This window comes from Hyaena hyaena, unplaced genomic scaffold, assembly GCF_003009895.1.
Source record: "Hyaena hyaena isolate Hyena2069 unplaced genomic scaffold, ASM300989v1 scaffold_179, whole genome shotgun sequence".
Taxonomy (NCBI): Eukaryota; Metazoa; Chordata; class Mammalia; order Carnivora; family Hyaenidae; genus Hyaena; species Hyaena hyaena.
The window spans coordinates 895,826-918,166 of record NW_024080812.1 but is presented as its reverse complement, the minus strand read 5'-3'; the positions used below and the strand labels follow the sequence as shown (position 1 = coordinate 918,166).

The 22,341-nt window shown below is 51.7% G+C and overlaps 1 protein-coding gene across 3 annotated transcripts in view; it reads right to left on the bottom strand.

Annotated features, from left to right (window-relative positions):
* Positions 1–22,341, bottom strand: part of ACTN1 (actinin alpha 1) — a 96,241-nt gene that overhangs the window by 25,196 nt on the left and 48,704 nt on the right. For all 3 annotated transcript variants that reach the window (XM_039240707.1, XM_039240708.1, XM_039240709.1), the window contains exons 2-7: positions 19,727–19,841; positions 15,323–15,442; positions 8,341–8,427; positions 5,934–6,021; positions 5,291–5,369; positions 1,565–1,646 (exon numbers count right to left, since the gene is read on the bottom strand). In XM_039240707.1, the coding sequence (XP_039096638.1) occupies positions 1,565–1,646; positions 5,291–5,369; positions 5,934–6,021; positions 8,341–8,427; positions 15,323–15,442; positions 19,727–19,841 (571 nt within the window). The remainder of the gene's footprint in view (positions 1–1,564; positions 1,647–5,290; positions 5,370–5,933; positions 6,022–8,340; positions 8,428–15,322; positions 15,443–19,726; positions 19,842–22,341) is intronic.

Sequence of the window (22,341 nt, the reverse complement as noted above, 5' to 3'; positions counted from 1 at the left end):
GAGAGGTAAAGGGAGGAGAGAAACAGTGCTCCGAGCAGGCAAACAACAAACCCAGAAGAAGGAACATTCCGTGAGCAGCTGGCCCGTTTGTGCAACAAGTCCCATGGCAGGCATATAAAAAGGACGAAGGAAGGAGGGCAGTGCTACAGACTGGAAAAGACATGAGAACCAGAACTACACGCCACATGCAGACCTTATCTGGACCCTGGTTAAGACACACCCACTCTAGGGGCACTCAGGTGGCTCAGTCAGTTAAGCGTCCGACTTTGGCTCAGAACATGATCTCACGGTTCATGAGTTTGAGCCCAGCCTCAGGCTCTGTGCTGACAGCTCAGAGCCTGGAGCCTGCTTCGGATTCTGTGTCTCCCTTTCTCTCTCTTTGCCCCTCCATCACTCGCGCTCTCTCTCTCAAAAATAAATAAACATTTTAAAAAAGGGTTTTTTTAAAGACATTTTTCCCGGGGTACCTGGGTGGCTCAGTTGGTTAAGCATCTGAGGTTGACTCAGGTCATGATCTCACAGTTTGTGAGTTCGAGTCCCGCATCGGGTTCTGTGCTGACAGCTCAGAGCCCGGAGCCTGCTTCGGATTCTGTGTCTCCCTCTCTCTCTGCCCTTCCCCTGCTCATGCTCTGTCTCTCTCTCTCTCTCAAAAAACAAAAACAAAAACTCTAGAAAGAAACAACTGGAGAAGTTTGATGTTGAATTATGCAGCAGATATACCGAGGATTCACAGACAACGTATGACAGTTGTCTTACGGCTGCGTAAGAATATTTTTAAGGTATGTGGTGGTAAAATGCTGTGATGTCTGGAGTGTATTTTATAATATTTCAATGAAGAAAGCAAAAGGGAAAAAAAGTGACAAAATCCAATTGTTGTATCTGTACGATGGGTAAATGGAAGTTCCTGCGCTGTTCTCCCTGCTTTTGCATATATTTGAAAATGATCCCAGATATTGTCTCCCTCCCATTCTCCTAAGACCCCATTTGTCTTTCTAAAAAGTCACTTGCTTTTCCATAGATGCCAGTTGTCCCCTCCGTATCCCCCACAGGTTAGGGATGGATATGGATCCTGAACTCCTAACCACCCCTGTAAAGTATTCATCACGGAGAGCTCTCATGTGCAGACGCACAAAGCCCTTGTTAAGAGAATTCTTTTTGCTTTTCTCTTCTTAATCTGTCTTTTGCCAGTCTAATGTACAGGATCCCAGCTGGACAGCCTAAGGGGATAAGGGGAAAGGCTTTTTCCCTCCCCTACACAGCACAGCGATACTGCGTCCACCAGCCCCCCCACCCCCAACACCTGCCACCTCAACTCCAAGACGAAAACTATCTTCAGGCAGATATCTTCTGATGCAGAAACCGCCTCAAAGCCCCTCCTCTCAGCACCAGCTAGCCTCCCATCCAAACCCCAGGGAACCAAGGAATCCGCAACAGGCAGGCGACCTCCAGGCTCCCCAGATGAGGTCCCAGAAACCAGGCCTCTTCCCTTCCCACCTAGGGCTGCTGGGCCCCGCCCCTCTCGCGTGAGAAAAGAGCCAGAGGCACAGACAGAGACGCCTTTTACCTTCAGCATCCAACATCTTGGGGATGTCCAGGTACTTCTCTGCCACATCGAAGGCTGTGTTCAGATTTGTGAGTGGGTCGTCCTAGAGGGAAAGGAGGATGAAGGCATGTGAGAGGCCCAAGAAGTCACCGGTGACCCCCATGGTGGTGACCACAGACTGAAGGTGTGGTCCTCAGGGTCCAGCACTGTGTGTACAACACTCGCTTCACCTCCAGGGCCTGCTGCGTGGGCGTTTAAACGGCCGTCTTTCCTCCTCAAGCTTCAGTTTGTCAGAAATGGAACGAAGAATAGTGGCCTGCAGCCCGAGAAAGACCTGCTAGGAACGACACGCTGCCAGCAGAGCACTGGCCTGGGCACTGTCAGTCTTGGCTTCTGGTTTTAGCTCTGCCACCAGCCGGTGGGACCGGTAAGTCACCAGCTTCCTCAGCCGTTATTCAAGAGTTGGCCTAGGCGCCCTCAAGCCCCTCTGCCGCTCACGTCCCACCAAATCTGAGGACACCTTCACACAGCCACCACCTTTTGCCTATTCTGGCTTCTGCCGCGTGTCCAGGGAACTGACCGGGGGCTGGCGAGGATGTGGAGGAATCAGAACTGCTGGTGGGAATATATAACGGTGCGGAACACAGCACAGAGTGTCCTCCGGAAGTTAGGCACGGGGTTCCCTGGGAACCCAGCAGGCCCACTTCGGGGTGCATCTCCCAAAGAATGGAAAGTGGGGGCTCAAACAGATATGCGTCCGCCCGGACACACCAGAGCTAAACGGTGGAAATGACACAAATGCCCACTGACAGATGAAGAGATCAATCAAATGTGCGATCCATATGACAGACTCTTACCCCGCCTGAAAAAGGAAGGCAATTCTGACACATGCCACAAGCAGGGTGAACCTTGAACGCATGGCGCTAAGTGAAATAAGCCAGACACAAATATCATACGATTCCACTGACACAAAGCATCTAGAGTAGCCAAATTCACAGAGTCAGAAAGTAGAGAGGCGGGGGGTGGGGGGTGGGGGGTGGTTTAATGGGTTCCGAGGTGGAGTCGTGCAAGATGAAGAGAGCCCTGGAGGGGGACAGTGATGGCGGCATGGTCACATGGATGCACTACGTCACCACCCCAAATGTCACCACCCCGAACACCTCTATGCGGTTCAAGCTTCCAGATTATGTGTTTTGTGTTTTTACGTATGCTATGTTTTATGTTATGTATATTTTACCGCAATTAAAAGAATTTTTTTTTTTAATGTGGGGAAACACCACAACCTAGTGACAGAGTTCCTTGCTGGCGCTCCCCCCTCTAGGTCTCGGTGCGCCCCGGTTTTGTCAGCCCAGGAACCCATTTGCTAAGATGCGAATCACCAAGTTGCAAAGAAATAAATACGCTTACTCCGGATACTTTCAGGAAGAAACTGCTTAAAATAGAGAAGGTGGAGTCCTTCTGGGAAAGCTTCTGACAGCTTCCAGAATGATTTAAAAAACACTTTACCAAGGAGTGAAAGTCACTTCCGTCCGGGACCTCAAGAAGTCCTGCACACGCACCTGCCCCACTCGATTCCCAGCGACTGCCAGGCACCCATGCCCACTAAGGCCACAGCAAGAGGAAGAGCTTCCCAGTCAAGAGGCCCACAGCTCTCCCCTGTGTCCGAATGCCTGCTGGCTCTGGCAACCTGTGCTTTCTGGAAAGTATCCACACTTCAGTGGGACCAGGTCTGTGCTAGGATTTGGGCTGGATTTTACTGATGCTACTGAATTAAGGAGAGGGGATGCACCGGGAAATAAGGAGAAGAGAAAAGAAAAGACCCACGGGGGTGGGTGGCCGGTCGGGTTTCAGAGAGTCTGGAATGGGGGAAGGGACTATAGAGTCACAGCCAGCAGGGCCCCACTTTATACGGGGTGGCCAAACAGCTCTGGATTAAGTGGCTGTCACCCCACACCCTGGCATAGCGATACACGCACACTTGTCACCAAAGAGCATCAGGCAAACAGTAAGGAGGTACATGATGATGCTTCTTAAAAAGTTTTTTTTTTAACATTTATTCATTTTTGAGAGACAGGAGATATAGCACAAGCAGGGGAGGGGCAGAGAGAGGGGGAGACACAGAATTTGAAGCTGATCCAGGCTCCAAGCTGTCAGCACAGTCTTATGCAGGGCTCGAACTCACAACTGTGAGATCATGACCTGAGCTGATGTTGGACGCTTAACCAACTGAGCCACTCAGGCGCCCCAGTATGTGATGATGCCTCTTAAAGAAAAAAAGTCACTGCTTCTAGGGTTTCCCACCTCACCTCTGTTTGATTTGGCCACACAGCTTTCAGGTAAGCTAGGGGGTTCTCAACCTGATGTTCTTCCTGCAAGGCAGCTGACTTAGAGTATGGGGACCCTCTTACCCATTAAAAGGGTGGCTTAGGAAGAGCTGGACCCCTGTCCAAAGCCACGTGCAGGGGGGAAGCTTCTCTCCTTCAGCAGGTGGGCCCAGGCCCCAACCTCAGGCTTAGGCCTGACTTAGAGTAACTAGAGGGGATGGGAGTCTTCTGCTTTCCTCCCCAACTCCTCGGAAACAGAGGGTTTCACACCATATGGAGTTCCCGAGCGGCTCCTGTACCACCAACATCCAGCCTTGCTTCCAGGGGCACAGGCCAGATTGGGGTCTTCACTGAACACTGTGCTCTCCAAGTGTCAAGGTCAAGTAGAGAAATACCAGAACAGCCATTCTGAGAAGCTGCCTTGTCAAGAGATTCTCACATACAGACAGGTGACATTCCAACCCAAGGTCTAGATCATCAACTGGGGGTGTGGGGAGGGCTCCAGGGGTGGCCTCCGGGTGTTGGGATGGGCTGAGAGGGAAGCTGGTGAGTGAGGTCAGAGTGGTCCTGGACAGGCCTCTCCAAGGTCAAGGGCAGCCCGGACACCAGAACCACCTCGAAGTTAGAAACACAGCCCCCAACTCCTGGATGCGTACATGTGCTCAGGAAACCCACCAGCAGCTTCATGCCAAGAGCTTAAGTGAAATCAGGCAGCAGCTACAAGAAATCCCCCAGCCCTGGGGGACCTGGGGGGCTCAGTCAGTTAAGCATCTGACTCTTGATTTCGGCTCAGGTCATGATCTCGCAATTCATGGGTTTGAGTCCGCGTTGGGCTCTGTGCTGACAATGCACAGCCTGCTTGGGATTCTCTCCCCCTCTTTCTCTGCCCTTCCCCTGCTCGCGCTCTCTCTCTGTCTCTCAAAATAAATAAATAGAGTTTATAAAAAAAAAAAAAAAGAGAGAAAATCGCCCGGCCAAACTTCAGCAGTGACAGGACCCTGCTGGGACCGTGCACAGCAAGTCTTGGGCACAGATGGGAGTAAATACCTCTCAAAATATGCAAGAGTTTAAATTATATAAGTATTATATCTGCTTTATAAAATGCAGAAAATAGAAGGGGAAGATGTCAGTTAGTGTTCCAACACCCCAACAAAAGGCCGCAGGGGCCCGGACATTCTGTGGGCTGTCTGGGCCAGCAAGTACACGCATGCTGTGGCAGACGTACTCCAGCAGCCCGCACAGTGAAGGGGGTTTCCTCTTTCTCTTGTAGGCTATCACCCGGGCTAGTCTAAGGAGACCGACACCCCTTACCATGGCCATGGGCTCTCAGAACAGGGGCCCAGTCCTGCACTTCCACCCCCACCCCCAGCAGGGACCCCAGCGACCGGGAGCCGGCAGTGGGAAGCCAGGCAAGCACACATACCTTCCGCAGCTTCCCATAATCAATCAGCTCAGGCCGATGTCGGTGGATCAAGGCACAGAAGCCGAGGCCATCCTTCCAGCTGCCCATGGGAGAGAGAAGGGAGGGAGGCAAGCTGGTGAGTAGGGCCGGGCACTCAGGGTAAGGCTCTAAACAAGGAAGGGGGGGTCCCCTCCTTTTTACAGAGATGAATACATAGTGCTTTGGAGCTGGAGTGAGGAGAAGACAGGATGGGAAGATACATTCCTTCCTGCCACAATCCCAGGCACTGGGGTCAAGGTTCTGTGGGCTGTGGGACATTCAGACACCTGCCACATCCAACTCTCCTCTCTGCCACGGTCTCTGTCCCTTCTGTTCCGTTCCAGTGCCCCAGGACACTGCCCTTGGGGAGCTCCCCAGTAGCTGGGGCATCAGCCCAAAGTGCATAGTAGCAGCCACACCAAAGGCACCGCTGGGAGGGAAGGTGGCACTGAAGAGTCTGCGCCACTCCCTGAGAAAGCAGCTTCCTCCCCAAGGTCCCCTGCTCTGTTCTGGAGCTGAGGATAACCAGCCAGAGGAACGGAGGCTAATCCAGCCAAAGGGGGGCAAAGGGTCCCAGGGGAGCAGCTGAGGCTCTGCAAGAACCCCTCAGCCCCCAGCCACTCACCTTATGTGGAAGTTCTGGATGTTGACGTTTTTGTAAGGAGCTGTCTTTCTCTGACACCACAGGAGCAGCCCCTCCTTCGCGGAAGTCTCTGTGAGGGACGGGATGACGGGCCGAGAGGTCAGTGCACTGGCCTGGTGGAGGCAGTGGTGTCGGCTCACAGGGAGGCCTCACTGTGACCCCAGGGTCCATGTGCTTGTTCACATAAGGGGTCCAGACAAGGACCCCTTAGACTGCAACCCTGTTGCTGCCAGGTCATTAAGTCTATTTCTTTGACAAAGGCTGAGAAGCTATTTGAGAAATGAAGAAGCAAGCTAGGAAGCTTTTAAGGGCTGGCCACATTACGTATTTAAATACTGAGACCATGACCTCTCAAGCTTTCTGCAGATTTCCCCCATTGCTCCCTGTTACTCAAAGGCGCGGTAGCAGTACAAAATAAATCAGCAACCTGTATTAGGTCGGTGTTCGATTGGTCTGTGAAATCTAAAGTTCCAGAATCTCTAGACAGAGGTACACAGGCCATGCAGAGTGTACAGAGCTATATGGGGCAAAAGTGTTAAGATCATCTAAAAAATAAAGTTGCCTATATTTAATGCATGGATTGACATCATTGCTGTATGGGTGAAGCAGACAGGTGCCTGTAAGATAAAGCAGGGAGGTATCTGAGGGGATCCCAGGAGCTCCCAGCACAGAAGGGATGCAAACTACACTGGCCCCCTGTGTTTGCATCCGTGAATTGCAGATATGGTACCCAGCCGAGAGGGTTCATGGATGATCTCATTTACTTTCAATTCACAAAATGGACTTTAAAATGACATTAAATGACTCCTGCAAAGATAGTATTTCAAGCACAAGCAAACAATAAAAGAGTCAGCAAAGCTAATGCTTCTACTCAGCTCCAGCTTTTCATCAGCTATATTATAAGATCAAAACAATGACAATTTAACCAGAGCTGACAAGGGCAGCCGAAAAGAATTAAACTTATCAGGTGCCTAGATGGCTCAGTCAATAAAGAGTCTGACTGCAGCTCTGGTTATGATCTCGTGGTTTGTGAGTTCAAGCCCTGCATTGGGCTCTGGGCTGACAGGGCAGAGCCTGGAGCCTGCTTCGGATTCTGTGTCTTCCTCTCTCTCTGCCCCTCCCCTGCTCATGCTCTGTCTCTCTCTCTCTCTCTCAAAAATAAACAAACATTGGGGGAAAAAAAAGAGAATCAAACTTATCAAGAAGGCAATCTGAAAATGGATTTACATTCATCATCACTAACAAGAATCATGTTCAAAGTAACAACTAAGGACACATTTTTAACTACTTCAGCCCTAAATACCAAGCATCTATAAACCAAACTTAGACCTTCACATGGCTGTATTACCATGTATCAAACCAAGGTTTCCATAAGAAAGCAAGATAATCCACATTTTTTAAAAAAAATCACTTTGAATAAAAATCTTTGTAAGATTTCTGGACCATAGGGGCACCTGGGTGGCTCAGTTGGTTAAGCACCCAACTCTTGGTTTTGGCTAAGGTCATGATCTCATAAGTTCGAGCCCCTCAGAGCCTGCTTGGGATTCTCTCTCTCTCTCTCTCTCTCTCTCTCCGCTCTTCCCTTGCTTGTGCTCTCTCTCTCTCAAAAATAAATAAAGACTGAAAAAAGAAAAGAGATTCCTGGCCATTAAAATGAATTAAGACTATATATTTTAAAGTTTATTTTTTTGAGTGATCGCTATACCAAATGTGGGCCTCAAACTTATGACCCCAAGATAAGAGTCACATGTTCGACTGACCGAGCCAGCCAGGCGCCCATGAATAAAAAGTATTTTGAAAATATCACCGTGTCATCTTTTGAAAAAAAATTGTTTTCGTATGTGTATTTCGTAATAAGAATATCGACACACAAATATAATTTATTATAAAATAAATACACCCACAGCAGATATAAAGCTCAAAAACTGCTGGAGTGTAGAACCAAAAGTTTAGAGAGCTCTCAGCCCCAGACTAGGGTGGCCTCTTAAAGATCTGCGAAGTGGCCACCAGAGGGTGCTGTGGGAGCAAAGTGGAGGACTTGGGGTCAACTCCCTCCAGGCTGCAATTTCCCTACCCTTTAGGATTTAACAACCCCAAAGCCAGGTGGGGTTTCCAGTACTTCCTCACAGCAACCTCAGGCGGTTCTAGAGTGAGGGGGATTCCCCGGGGGCCAACATACCAGTGGAAACCAGAAACTTGGTCAGTTCTTATTTCTCTACAGACTAGGAGGGAGGGCAGAGACCAGCCAAGTATGTGGCCCACGGTTAAGCCCCCATTGCCAGGGGTCAGGGAGTTTTCCAGACTGAGCCCCGGAAGGAAGATGTGATGGCGAAGGCAGGGGAGCAGAGTGAGGGCGTTGGGGACTAACGGAACAGAGCACAAGACCCACCTTCCACAGAGATGTCCTGGATGGCGAAGCGGAGGATGATGGTCCAGATCATGCCCAGGGTCATTTTCACGTTCCCATCCACGATTTCTACAGAAATGGCATCAGGACATATTAGGATGGCTCCTGGCAGGGGCAGAGTTACAATCCCAGAGCGTCCACATCCCTGGGCATACCACGTAGTGAACCAAAGACCACACAGCTCCACTTCTCGGGAAAAGCGGGTATGGTTTTTAAAATACAATCAGGTATCACAGGTGCCAGGGGAGAAGTCTATATGGGGGTGGCCCCGAGCACAAGGGGTCTAAATCATCACCAGTGTTCTGGCAACTCTGAGTCAGGGAAGTCCAGACAATCACAGCTCTCAAAATAGCCACCCACACCCGAAACGCCAGTGTAGGCGTCAGAAGGTAATCAATCCAACGTAGATCCCTACCCCCATCTGCTTCCAGACCAAGAGACCATAACCCGTCCCCATGGAAGGTATCCTCAGCTAACAGTCTGGCATCCAATGAATATCTTTTTTTTTTTTTTTTTTTTACAACTTGAAAAACTAACTGTAGGAAAAACCTAATAGAACCATGAGAAGGAGTAAATTCCAGGAACTCCAGATATCCCAAGCCCATGTCCACAAGGGTCGACTTCCCACAAACCCCTTGAACAAGAGTGAATTCCATTAAGGAAGCCACATTCTAAGATCTTATCCCCTTCCTCAGAAGTGAGGGCAAAACTGTGTGCTGCTGTATGACCAACAAGGTAGAGAGCCGTGTTGCTGCTTCCCGGGGAGGGGGCGGGTAACTCCGCGGAGCCTACATGGGCGGGGGGATGGTCAGGAGGAACAGTGTCCACGTCAGACAAGGGACAGGATGTAACTCTTCCTGCTAGTGATGGCCTTAAATGCCCTTCCCAGAGCCTCAGACACCAGCGGGGCGCAGAGCTGAGTCGGAGGGCCTGGGTTAGAGACAGACGACTGAGTAGCACACCATCATCTTCTTTAACAGGTTAAGAGAGCCAGCCAGCTCTTTGCAGAGCCTGCTGGGTGGAAGTAGAGGCAGTTAATCAGTTAGGAATTATTTCATAAAGATTTAGTCTTTTAAAAATGCCCTCTCATGTGTGACTTCCGATGGCTGCACATCTGTAATGTTTAAAGAGTTTATATAGGGGCGCCTGGGTGGCTCAGTTGGTTGAGTGTCCAACTTCAGTTCAGGTCATGATCCCAATGGTTTTCCCAACGGTTTGTGAGTTCGAGCCCCGCGTTGGGCTTGCTGCTGTCAGCATGGAGCCCACTTTGGATCCTCTGTCTCCCTCTCTCTGTCCCTCTCCTGCTGTGCTCTCTCAAAAATAAATAAAACATTAAAAATAAGTTTTAAAAAAATAAAAAATAAAAAATTTTTAAATTAAAAAATAGAGGTTATGCAAATTGATAAGAAAAAAATCTAAATTCACAAGTGGCAAAAGACATGAATAAATACTTCACAAAACAGTAAAAACATAACCAATTTATAACCATGTTCCATCTCCCTGTAATTAAAGAAGATAGCATTTTCCCAGCTACGAAATTAGTGAGGTTACAAAACAAGGAACACACACCTTGATGGTAACCAGGCTACCACACCGTGCCTAGAAGTATAAACTGGTTTTAAAAAAAACACTTTCTGGGAAATAATGTGGCAACAGGTTCAAGTACCTTGAAGTCGTTTGACTTTTTCAGTGAAATCTGCCTCTAGGAAGCCATCCCTAGCCAATGACCTCAAATGCAGAGTAAGGCTACTACTGTCATTTATCATGGCCCCAAGTTGGAAACTTTGAGAATATACCAAGTTCAAGGTGTGATTGAATAAATCCTCAGCCCCTGTCACCCACATGCTCAGAAACTCCATGGCTTCCCACCTTAGTTGGGAGTCAAAGCCAGTGGCCAGTGGGGCCCTCACGGTGCCCCCATCTCCTCCAGTCAATGGCTTCCCCGTAGCGCTCCCCTTCCTGGACATCCATGTGACTTGTCCCTCATCTCCACTGCACCTTCTCCTGGAAACCCCCCACCTTACTCTCTGCTTCAGTTTTTCTCCTTCTGACACATGTATGGATGCATTTCCTCCGTTCCCCTTCCAGAACATAAGCTCCATGAGGGGAATAATTCCTCTGTTTTGCATCACTGCTTAGAGCCCAGCACAGTGCCTGGCAGAGAGAAAGCCCTCCATCAACATTTGTTAATGGAGGAATGAAGGGATGAAGGAATACCGGACGGCACTCCACACATGTGGGTGCGTGGGTGGAAGTCACCCAGGCTGGGGGCTGGGAGGACAGGACCACTCTCGGGCTCCTCCAGAGCAGGACCCAGGTCTGGGACAGAGCACAGCTGTGCTCCACAATTAACACAGCCACTAAACCCTACATTCACGACTTTTTAATGACTTGGAGAAATCTTTGTAATATGGAAACTGGGAAAAGCAAGTATGAAATTTCATGGACAGTGTTTCAAATACAGGGGGTATTTTTTTAAAGGCTAGAAGAGGCTTCAATGGTAATGGGGCCACGTGACCGTCCCCTCAGTGGAGGCCGCAGCATGGGGCCCGCCTCTGCCCCAACTGTGAAGGCCAAATACCCTCCTGCTGGCCTGGAGCTCAGTGGCCTCCCAGCACCAAGGGAGACAAGCTCAGGGAGACAGAGTGGCTTCTGCCTTGGGTTTTGCCTGCTTACTCCTCTCTCCTTCCTCCCCCAAGAAACCCCCCAGGGAGTTCTGCTCCCTGAATTCTCACTTATACCAGATCCTCTGGGAAACAAGAGAGCCAAGTACAGGCAAAAAGAGGGGGGTGTGTGTTAACACTCCATGCACCACCCCAGCCTCAGGGCCCACTGGCTCCCTGTCCCACCCCCAGAGAACAGCCCACCCAGAGGACCCCCAGAACCAACCCTTTTCCCAAGCATCTGTTTGTGTGGAGCACGGACACCCCATCTCACCAGCAGCTCTACATCAGGAGGCTACCACGCATGCTGGGTCCAAAAGGAGGATCCCAAGGCCACCACGGGGCCCTGTGGACAAAACCACGATGACAGACTGCAATGTGTGCATGGGTGTGGGAAGGAGTGGGGGCATGTTTCTGAATTTCTGGTCTACGGCCAGCCAAGGAGCTATTCGCATCCCGCACTTACCCCCTGCCCCCACTCCAGGGATGTGGGGGATGTGGTCGCCTGCACACGATTCAGAGGGTAGAATGAACACATTCCACATGACAGAACTAGACCCGGGGGTCACTACCTCCCAGACCAATGCTTTAGTTACTGCACTCACTGCCCCCTCCACCCTGAGGACACGTGAGAAATCAGCAAGACCACTGTCAGGATCTTAGCCCCCAAAGCCATCAAGCTTCCCCTGCCCTAAGATCTTAACATAAAAAATCCTTCCGGGTCCTTGCACCTGGTTAAATCCCAGCCTCTCACTCAGGGCAAGCCTCAATTCTATGAAGTCTGGACACCGTTAAGACCCATCCTAATCCCTCCTGGATGTACGGAAGCTCTTTGCCTTCAGCCTCCGTCTGAACACCTTCGGGGACAGGGGCCGTATGTCCCGCTCCCTCAAAGAACATCCATTCCATTCCCGTACGTTCTGCACATTCTGCAGAATCGGCCCATCCAGGGAGTCTCCCAGGCCTGGTTCTGCCCTTCAGGGTTTGACCAGAGTCTACGTGACAATTCCTGCACCACTTGAGGTCTTGCCAATGCCAGGTCTGCTCCCCTCAGCCCAAGATGGCTCCTTGGGATACCCAGCAACCTCTCTCCCCACCCCAGTCCCCAGGAGAGCTCATTCTGGGTGATCTGCTCCACTGCCTGTTATCTTATAGTCTGCAGAAGTAAACTTCAGTTCATTATAATAAACAGAACCCATTCATGGCCTCATCCAGGTTCCGCCACAGCAGAGAAGCCATCTCAGCATGGTCTGAGCGCTCGCCGTGAAGAGGGAGAGAGGATTTCAAAGTGGAAGGCTCAGCCTGAAGGCTTGAGCAGAGAGAAGGTAAGGATTATCTCATTTTAAAGGAGGCTTTAAAAATCTTTAGAGGAGGGGCGCCTGGGTGGCTCAGTCAGTGAAGTGTCCAACTTTGGCTTGGGTCAGGATCTCACGGTTCATAGGTTGGAGTCTTGCATCAGATTCCATGCAGATGGTGTGGAGCCTGCTAAGGATTCTCTCTCTCTCTCTGCCCCTCCCCTGTTCGTGCATGCTCACTCTCTCTCTCTCAAATAAATAAACTTAAAAAAAAATTAATAAAAATTTTTAGAGGCGTGAGCCCATGTGAAAACAATTAGAAACTGTGGCCAGCTCAGTTAACGGACTTCCGGGAAGGCCAGAGGTGCTGGGTGGAGTTTGAGCCAGTGTCTGTTTACTCCTCACCTCCTGCTGGGGGAGCACAGCCAACCTGATCTGCCACTTCACAGCGGAGGAAAGGCAGTTGGCACTGTCCTGTCCTTGGCCCCTGCATGGGTCTCCAGCAGTGTCCAGAGTGACAGGAAGGAGGTCAGACCTCAGCTCTGGAGCCCAAACCTTCGGGTTCAAACCTCTAGCAACGTCTGTAAGCTCCAGTTGCCTTGACTGCAAAATGCAGCCGGTGATACCCGCCCTACAGGCCTGCCCTCATGTTGAAGGGGATGCCCCATGCAAAGCGTCCATTCTAGCCACGCAACGAGCCAGAAGCAAGGCCTATTCTCTCCCATCTGCCCCTTCCCTTCTCCCCTTTCGATCTCAGAGATTTAAAAAAAAAAATTTTTTTTTTTTGTAGGTAGCTGTTAAATTTTTCTTTCTAAAATTCTAGATTTCTGGGGCGCCTGGGTGGCTCAGTCGGCTAAGCGTCCGACTTTGGCTCAGGTCATGATCTCACGGTTCATGGGTTTGAGCCCCACATCGGGCTCTGTGCTGACAGCCAGCTCAGAGCCTGGAGCCTGTTTCCGATTCTGTGTCTCTCTCTCTCTTTCTGACCCTCCCCTGCTCACACTGTCTCTCTCTCTCTCTCTCTCAGAAATAAATAAAACATTAAAAAAATTTTTTTAATCTGGATTTCTGGCTTCTTTTAAAAAACTGGAAGATGTGGCAATGCTGGAACCTGTATTTCCATACGGCGGCACACGATTAGATCTGCATGGCGGGTGCCCTGCTTAGAAGGACATGCTTACCCAGTTCTCCACAGTTCACCTATCCGTTACTGTCACCCCTGGCCCACCTTCTACAGGCTTTACTTCCCTGCCCCAGTGGGCATGTGCGCTCGCTCCAGAGCAGCTGAGTGCCATTCCCTTTGATTTCCCAGCCCTGCTTAGTTGAAACTCTTTCTGCCAGTCTTTACTCCTCCCTAATAGACCAAAGTACTCTTTTCTTCTTGTTAAAAAGCAGAGAATATGTTCCCACTCACAATACAGAGTACCCTGCCATGTGTGAGTCCTTTGAACACTTACTGAGGACCTACTATGTGCATCAGACTGTTAGGAGCCGGTGCGCACGGATGTAGAAGATGCAGTCTTTGCTCTGCGGCTGAAGGTGTTGCCGGAACACACAAGGCACCACCCATGTCACACGAGGCACTACCCATGACTGCTCAAGCATCAGCTTGAGTCCCCAGCAAGGCAGGGACTGGCAACGTTTTTCTGTAAGAGGCCTGATAGGAAATCGTTGCAGCTTTGCAGGCCATATGGTCTCTGTCGCAACTATTCTGAAGCCAATTGTGGCAGGAAAGCAGATGCAGATAATATGTAAACAGACAGGTGTGGCTGCGTTCCAATATTTACAAAATCCGTGTCAGCCGGATTTGACACCATGGACTCCACTTGCCAATACTGTGCGACCATTTGTGTTTGGTATAGCAATGTAAAATCCCTCTGTTTCTAAAAAAAAAAAAGGGGGGGGGCAGGGGGCTTTAAACTTATCCAACAGAAAGATCTGCTCCTATGATTTACTGGAGCAAGTCCTCCACCCTCTTTAAGAAAAGGCATCTCCTTGAGGTCATGCAGACCCGGTCTGAGTTCTGGTTTTGCCATTTACTGCCCTTGGGACCTTGAGGAAGTTACTTCATCTCGTTAGGCATCTGTTTCCTTCTCATCAAAAGAGGATAATAATTGGGGCCACCAGAGAGGGCTGCTGTGAGGGTTAAATGAGATCATGGTACACGGGGCTTCGAACGCCACCTCCACGGAGCATGTGCTCCGTGATCGCAGCTGTGCGCATACCTCAATCGTGAATGAATGGGCGGGGACTCTCCCGTCTCTAGACTTCTGGTGCCGCACAGCAGGTGCCCGCTGGGTCCCGGCCGAATCCGTGGGGCACAGCACTGACACGGCCTGGTTAGGGTGTCCTATTCTAATCCCCTCCGCCCTCCCCAAATCCTTCAGAGCCACCGCAGTGCGCATGAGAAACTGCAGTGCCTCCTCTAAACCATTAAGAACAAGTTAGTAAGAATTTATACTGAGCTTTAAAGTTTTTTTTTTTTCCCAAGGGAAGAAAAAGTCAAGAAGCTAAAAGGCAGAGAAATGCTATTAGGAATGTCCCGGAAGGCTTCTGGACATTAGTCTTCCTGGGACTCCGTGGGGCCTCGGGGCAGCCCTCACTCTCCAACAGTCCGTGTCTGATGCTCTCCAGGCGACAGAATTCCCCGCCTCGGGCAGCAAAGTGCAGGCAGGTCTGCAGGGGCGGGAGGTAGCATTCCACTCCCACGGGATCCCATGGCACCAGGATTAGACTGGGGGGTGGAGGGGAGGGCTGGCACTGAGGGGAGGACGAGGGAGCAGGCCCTTGGTTTCCAGGGGGCAGACTCAGGGGTGGCGAGCGCTGAGATGGGGTAGAAAGCATAGTTGTTACACGCAGTATCCGTAGGTCGACCAGATGGCGGTGCTGGCAGCCTCACTCCCTCATGCCCCCGGTGATGTGGGTGCTCGGAAGTCGGGGCAGAAAAGGCCAGGAGAGCAGCAAAATCAGGCTCCGCGGAGCAGCCCAACACCAGGCCTCACTCACCTTCGGCTCCAATGGACACGAGCTTGACTCCCTTGCTGGCTATGAAATCCAGGGCCTTGTTGACGTTGGAGATCTTGTGCACCCTCATTTTGCCTCTCTCCGGCTTGGCCAAGCGCTCCCCTGCACACGGAAGGAAAGGGAGGGCAGGAAGGGTGAGATGCTAGTTCCCGGGAGCAGGGCCGCCGCTCTCACGACCCCCACGCCCGGCTGCGAGCAAGGGCCGCCCGGGCAGGGACAGCAGGGAGACCCGACCCTGCCTCTTTTCAGACCTGAACAGCTTGCCTCCACCCAACAGATCTCTGGTAAGCCCCCCACGTCAGGGACTTGGCTGGGTGCCAAGAATACTGGGGTGAATGGATCAGTTTTCCTGCCTTTGTGCACTTATGCACCAAGAGGAGAGAAACACATGAATAAATATATGCGGATGAGCAAACACCGAGAAGGGTAAGTACTTAAAAAGAGGATGCAGAGGAGCGCAGGTGGAGGATGAAGGAGTCGGGGAAGTCAGGGAGGGCCAGGCCGGGACAGCAGGGAATGATGTTCAAGGCAGAAGGAACAGCACATGCAAGCGCCCCGAACCCCTTCTAGACTAGAACGTTTGGCCTGGGAAGGTGTGTCAGCACTCTAGGATATTCTGGAAATGTTCTCTGGGGTTTAAATGGAGCTGTCCACAGCACCCCTCTCTCACTCGAACCTGCTGCCTCTCGCAGGGACATCCTCAGCTCAGCTCCAAGTCAACCCCCCCCCCCCCCCCCCCACACCACTCCCTCCTCCAACTCAGGTTTCGGGCCCAGAAGCTGTGGGGAAAGAATGGTTCTCCCAACAGCCCACTAAGAGCACTTTCGGCTCAGAAGAGAGGCGCTGAGGGACCTCTTGAAACTATTTGAAAAATGTATATGTGTAACACGCGCGCCCATACCAGGGGGAGGGACACAGAGCAGTAGATTCTCTGAAAGGACACCAAAGGGCTGAGAAGTACTACCCTGGAGCCCAAGGCTCAGGACCCTTGCACCTGCCACGGTCTCCAGTGCGGCCCAGCGGCACATCCCTCTGGGCCACACCAAGCACCTGAGCCACCTGGCTGAGAGCTCAAGGTGCTGGGCGGCTGTAGTGTCAGAGCCCTGCTTCTGCAGGGGGCCTCCCAGCCCCCCAGATTCTAGGGAACACACTTCCTGCTACAGATGTGACTAAGCAGTTCCCAGGGCAGCACAGCTGAGATTTTACAATTAAATCAAGACATTCCGCTCGTGGCTGCTGCTCAGCCTCCCTAGCAAGGTACCCCACCATCCCCTCGGGCAGATGAAATGCCACAGCCTCCCACAGGATGGATGGGAGTGGCACCCCATCCCGCCCCCTGCCCTGAAGGCTGCCCCAGCCATTAGGTCCACCAAGCTGGGCTCCCCAGCGGCCGACAGCTGTGCACACTGGCTGGAACAGGACCGTGGAGGCGGCCAGGCCAGCAGTTCTCAAACCTCAGATGCCCAGCCTCTACCTGCCTCATACGTTTCTGATTTAGGAGGTTTGGGGTATGTTCTGGGAACCTGCACGCTGACCAAGAGTCCTGTGGACTCCAGTGTGGGTGGTCCAGGGGTGCTTCTCAGACGACCTCTGCGGGCAGCAGCCCCCTCCTGTCACTCTATTAACCTCAAGACACTCCAGGAAGAAAAGGCAACGTCTCAGTGACTCCATCTCCCCCACTCCGCGGAAAGAGACAAGCCCGCTTCACAGACACGCACGGGTCCCGTTCAGCGGGGACACACTGGCGGTTACGCAGAAAAGCCCAGCTTAGGGCGTCCGCTCACTCTACTTGCCAAGCATCGCCTACACGCCAAGTACGATCTGAAGCCCCTGAGACACAGAGATGAGACCATCCCTGCCCCCAAGCAGCTCAAGGTGGAAGGGGGAGAAAGCAAGAGAGCCAAAAATGATGGTGCCATGGGGAACCTGACACCACAGAGGAATTAATGGGGTGTGACGGGAGCCCAGAGGAGGGCAGCCACTCGTGTGGGGAAAGCCTTCCTGGAGGGAAACCCTGAGCTGAGTTTTAAAGAATGAAAAAGAACAACACCAGGTTTGTTTAAACGAAGCAACGCTGGAAGAGGAGGCAGGAAAGGAGGCTCTGAAAGGCGGTTAGAGGAAAACAGTATGGCAGTTCCTAAAAAAAGTTAAAATACAGAATTACCATATGATCCAGCATTTCTACTTCTAGGTTTATACCCCAAAGAATTGAAAGCGGGGACTCGCACAGACATCTGTACACCCATGTTCACAGCGGCATCTTTCTTCACAAGAGCCACAAGGTGGAAGCCATCCAAATGTCCCATCAGAAGATGAATGGCTAAGCAAGATGTGGCACGTACATACGATGGGATATTGGCCTGACGAAGGAGATTCTGATACATGCTACAACACGGATGAACCCTGAAGCCGTTACAATGAAATAAGACAGCCACAAAAGCACACACATACTGCATGATTCCACTATTATGAGGTGCTGAGAACGGCCAAACTGACGGAGACTAAAGAATGGTGGCTTCCAGGGTCTTGAGGGGTAAGGGAGGGGGGAGTTAGTGTTTAATGGGCACGGAGTCTCTGTGCAGGATGATGGAAAAGTCTAGAGATGGACGGTGGTGATGGCAGTACAACACCGGGAACGTACTGAATACCTCTGTGTACGATTAAAAATGTTCAAAATGTTGGGGTGTGGGTGGCTCAGCTGGTTAAGCTTTCGGCTCAGGTTGTGATCTCATGGTTTCATGAGTTCGAGACCCACGTCGGGCTCTGCGCTGATGGTACAGATCCTGCTTGGGCTTCTCCCCCCCACCCCCCCCGCCCCCCGCCATTCTCTCTACCCCTCCCCCACTCATACTGTCTCTGTCTCTCTCAAGGTAAATAAATAGACTTTAAAAATGTTCAAAATGCTAACTTACATTATGTTGATTTTAATCACACACACACACACACACACATACAATCCTCCATCCCCATCCCCACCCCCCACCCCAAAGATTTCACCTGCAAGAGGTTATTTAAAAGTATCAGGGGGAAAAAGTCAGTTGGAGTTTATGCAAAAGCACGGAGAGTTTCCAAAAAGCATGTCCCTTGGGGTGGCAGAGGGTCTGAGGTCTGATACCTTTTTGGGAAGTTAGCTGAGAACAAAACAGGTGCCAGCTCATGAAGGATCCTGCAAGCTATGCTAAGGAACGTGGGCCGCAGGCTTCGAGCCCTGGGGAGGTGCTGAAGGGTTCTGAGCAGGGAACAGGGAGACCATATTTGGGCCATCAGATGGCCCCTCTGGTGGCGGGGTGGGTGATGGACTGCAGCGGTGGGGAAGGAGCCCGGTGGGGGGTGCGGACCTCTGTGGGCCACTTGGGTGAGAGCTGACCCCCGACCCACACTGATACCACGGTAGCAGAGGTTAAAAGGATAACAGAAAGGGGCGCATGGGTGGCTCAGCTGAGTGTCCGACTTTGGCTCAGGTCACGATCTCATGATTCGTGAGTTCAAGACCCGCCCTGGGCCTGCTGCTATCGGCACAGAGCCCACTTTGGATCCTCTGTCCACCTCTCTCTCTCTCTCTCAACAATGAATAAACATTAAAAAAAAACCAAAAGGGTAACAGAATGGACAGAACTCAAATGCCAAGTTGGAGAGAGAGGCAGAGGGGGAGCAGTCCCTGATTCCTACATTAGGCTCAGGAGGATAAGATGAAGATTATAAGAGGAAGAGGTCTGTCGGGGCCAGGACTGACCAGCACAGTTTTGGACATGCTGAGGGGACCCTAGAGGGCATCTGGCTGGAGATGGGGTTGAGAGAAAAGGCTGGACTGAGACCAGGTCTGGGATCCCCTGGGGTGGAGGTAGATGGTAAAGTGAAGAGAGCAGCTAAGATCACCCAGTGTATAAACCAAGGCAGTTGGAACCACCCACATCTAAGCATGGGGGAGGGAAGGTGTTCATAAGACAGTCAGAGATCCACATTTAAGGGGAGCTCCCCCTCCAGATTTCTGGACATCCAGATTCTACACTGGGGGCCAGATAAGCGAGTGGAACCATCTGGATATAGGCAGATAGGTTGTAGCAGGGCCGAGGTTTGAGATAGTCAGCCAAGCTTATATGAAGACCCCAAAATGCTAGCACTTGGAGGGGAAGGGGCCTCTGAGACCACCCTCCAAACTCCCTCTTTTTGCAAATGACGGTGCTAAGGCAGAAAGGCGGTAACGTATCCAAGGACACGTGGGTGGCGGGCAGCAGCAGAGCCGGAAGCAAACCTGGTCTCCTCGTCTGAATTCACACAGGCCGCCCCTCACTTCTTTCAAGAGACCCACAGCTCACCACGACCCAAGGCAGAGCAGAAGCGGGTGTCAGGCAGCACCCTGTCCTCGGCCAGGGTGGCCTACCTCACCTGAGATGACCTCTAGCAGCAGCATGAGCTTCAGTCCATCCCGGAAGTCCTCCTCGATGTTCTCGATCTGCGTCCCCGCCTTGCGAAGGTGGGAGTTGCACCATGCCGTGAACGTCTGGGCAAAGGAAAGACGAGCAGGCGGTCAGCCTCCCCACAAGTCACATGGTCTCTGAGGCCCTCACAGGGGCTTCTAGGGGTCCCCAGGACACGCCTGCCTCATGCCCTATCCCGTTGCTGTGTTGGCACCAGCGGGATGGACAAAGCCACACCCTCCTTCAATGCCTCTCCAACCAACCTTCTTCCAAAAACAACACCCCCATCCACAGCAGAGGGCCAGCAATTTACCTCTTGGGGGTATAGGGCTTAGTTGCAATCATGACAGTTACAAGGCAGATTACCCCAGAGGTAACCCATTAAGTCTCACTAATTAATTAGGGCAAAGCAGTTTATTAAATCCCTGTCCACCTGGCAGCTTGCTAAGGGAAAGAACTAGTAAGTCTTGTCGGGATCAGAGTTCAGATGCCTGGTCTCAGGACGAGGAGAAAAAGCCGAGCACCCTAATGCCCATGTGTGTGTGTTTGCGGTAGGGATGTGGAGGCACCTCAAGCTGCAAAAGCGTGAGGAAGAATTCCAGGAAGGGAATCTCAGGAGAGGAAATGAGAGCTCATCCATACTGTTATTTTCTAGTCTGTGGAGAGAAAACGCAACATCGAAGCCCCTTGTGTATCACCCAAGCAGCCCTGCGCCAACAGCACCACCTTGTGGCTCCAACAAGGAACAGGGTGACTCCATAAAGAGAAAAAGCGCGTGCTTCAATTTCCCAGGCCCCCTAGAATCTGGGCGGGGGTCTCTCCCCAGCAGCCACATTCCATGGGAAACAGAAAGAACTCTCTTGTTTCAGATCCAACCCACTTCTAGGCAACTTCACGCTTCTGCGCACCAACCAAACGGCACTCAACTACGTGGGGGGCTCAAGAGCCAATGTCTGGTCCCTATAGCAGGGCCGGCTGGCCTTCTTCCCACCTGCCCTGCAAAGTTGCAACAGTGAGCAGTAGCAGCAGCACCAGAACTGCCCCTCCTCCCCAGAAAGGTCACCAGGCTCATGATCCCCCTCCCCCACCACTTCCTCTTGCCCTGGGGGAACAACGTGGCAAAGAACTGGCAAAAGGATCACCACACCAGTGATCATTAGGGGCAAAGAAATGGCTGTGTAGGTTTATATGGCAGAGTTGCAGAGCCTGTGAGCAAGAAGGGATATCCATTCACGCAGGTAGGGAAGAGGAGGCAGCATTATGACACCCCCAGCTCTGACTTTATCTTTAAACCATGCCTCACTAGGAATTTACCAACATAGGCTACTTCTCTGTCCCTGCAAACACACCCGCCTTCTGTAGGCCAGTCCACTCCCGTGAGTGAGAAGACGCATGTGTGTGCCATCAAAAAGCTTTGCGAAGGCTGGCACACAGCCTAAGGGTGGGCAGGGGGCATATACTGATCCTCAGCCTAGAATGTCCTCTAGGTCATGCTTGGCTAGCTCACATTCAGCTTCCAAGATCACACTAAGATATCACCTCCTCCAAGAAGCCTTCCTGACAGCCAACTGGCACATCTGGGTTGGGGGCACAGAGCCCAGAGCACCCCGCACCCACTCCATCACTGCCCATATCCCACTGCCTGTCCCTTGCCTGGCCACTTGTCAGAATGGGAGCTCCTGAAGGTGTAGACTCAGTGCTCTCCCCAGAGCCCCAGGGCACAGAGTCAGGGACACAGCAGTGACCAAGAGAGTAAAAACGCCTGCCCCTGTGCAGCAGACAATCTAGTGGATGTAAAAATTGGGCAACCGGGTGAAGGAGCCGGTGAGGAGCTGATGTGAAACGAGGGGACTTCTAGAAGATCCTGCTGCACCTGTGGGTGATGCCGAATGGTGTCAGGGCGGGGCGCCGATGGGCCAGACGGTGCCCTCGGGGACCCCCCGTAAGTGTGAGACAGCTCAGAGGAAAGGGCAAGAAGGACTATTTACTGGGCGCCCTTCCTCTAGTGCTGGCGCTAGAACCTGGCAGGAAATGAGAGGGCACAGCCTCTATTTTCATTTTGTTAAGACTGTTTTCGTTGTTGTAAAAAATACTAGAGTATTAGAGAAATCTTTTCTTTCAGATAACTTATTTCGTGGCTCCATCTCCTCCCCCAGCTGCCCCTGTCCATATATTCCTGCCCGGTGTCCTCTCACTGTGTACTTATCTGGGGGTGGGGGTGGGGGGGTGTCTTTTTTTATTTACCACCATCTTGGGGTTCCACAGCACCTTGCTCTCCTCTCCCTTCCAGGCCCACAGTCAGCCTCTGCCTGGGATTTTCTACAGACCCGAGGGGAAGTGGACCCACACCCCATCCCCCAAGCAGGGGGGTCCCAATGTGACCAGAGTCCTGGTGGGGATCACCAGCTCCGGCACAGCTGGGGGCTGTGCAATCTCACTGCTTATCACCCAGCTGTGGAGAGGGGTTGGGGATGAGAGGAAGAAGAGGCCGGTTTTGAAAGAAGATACTGCTTTTGTAAGAGGAAAACGCTGTTGAAAACAGCCAGCCCATTTCCTGGGGAAGCTGGGCTCGGAGCCCTGGGA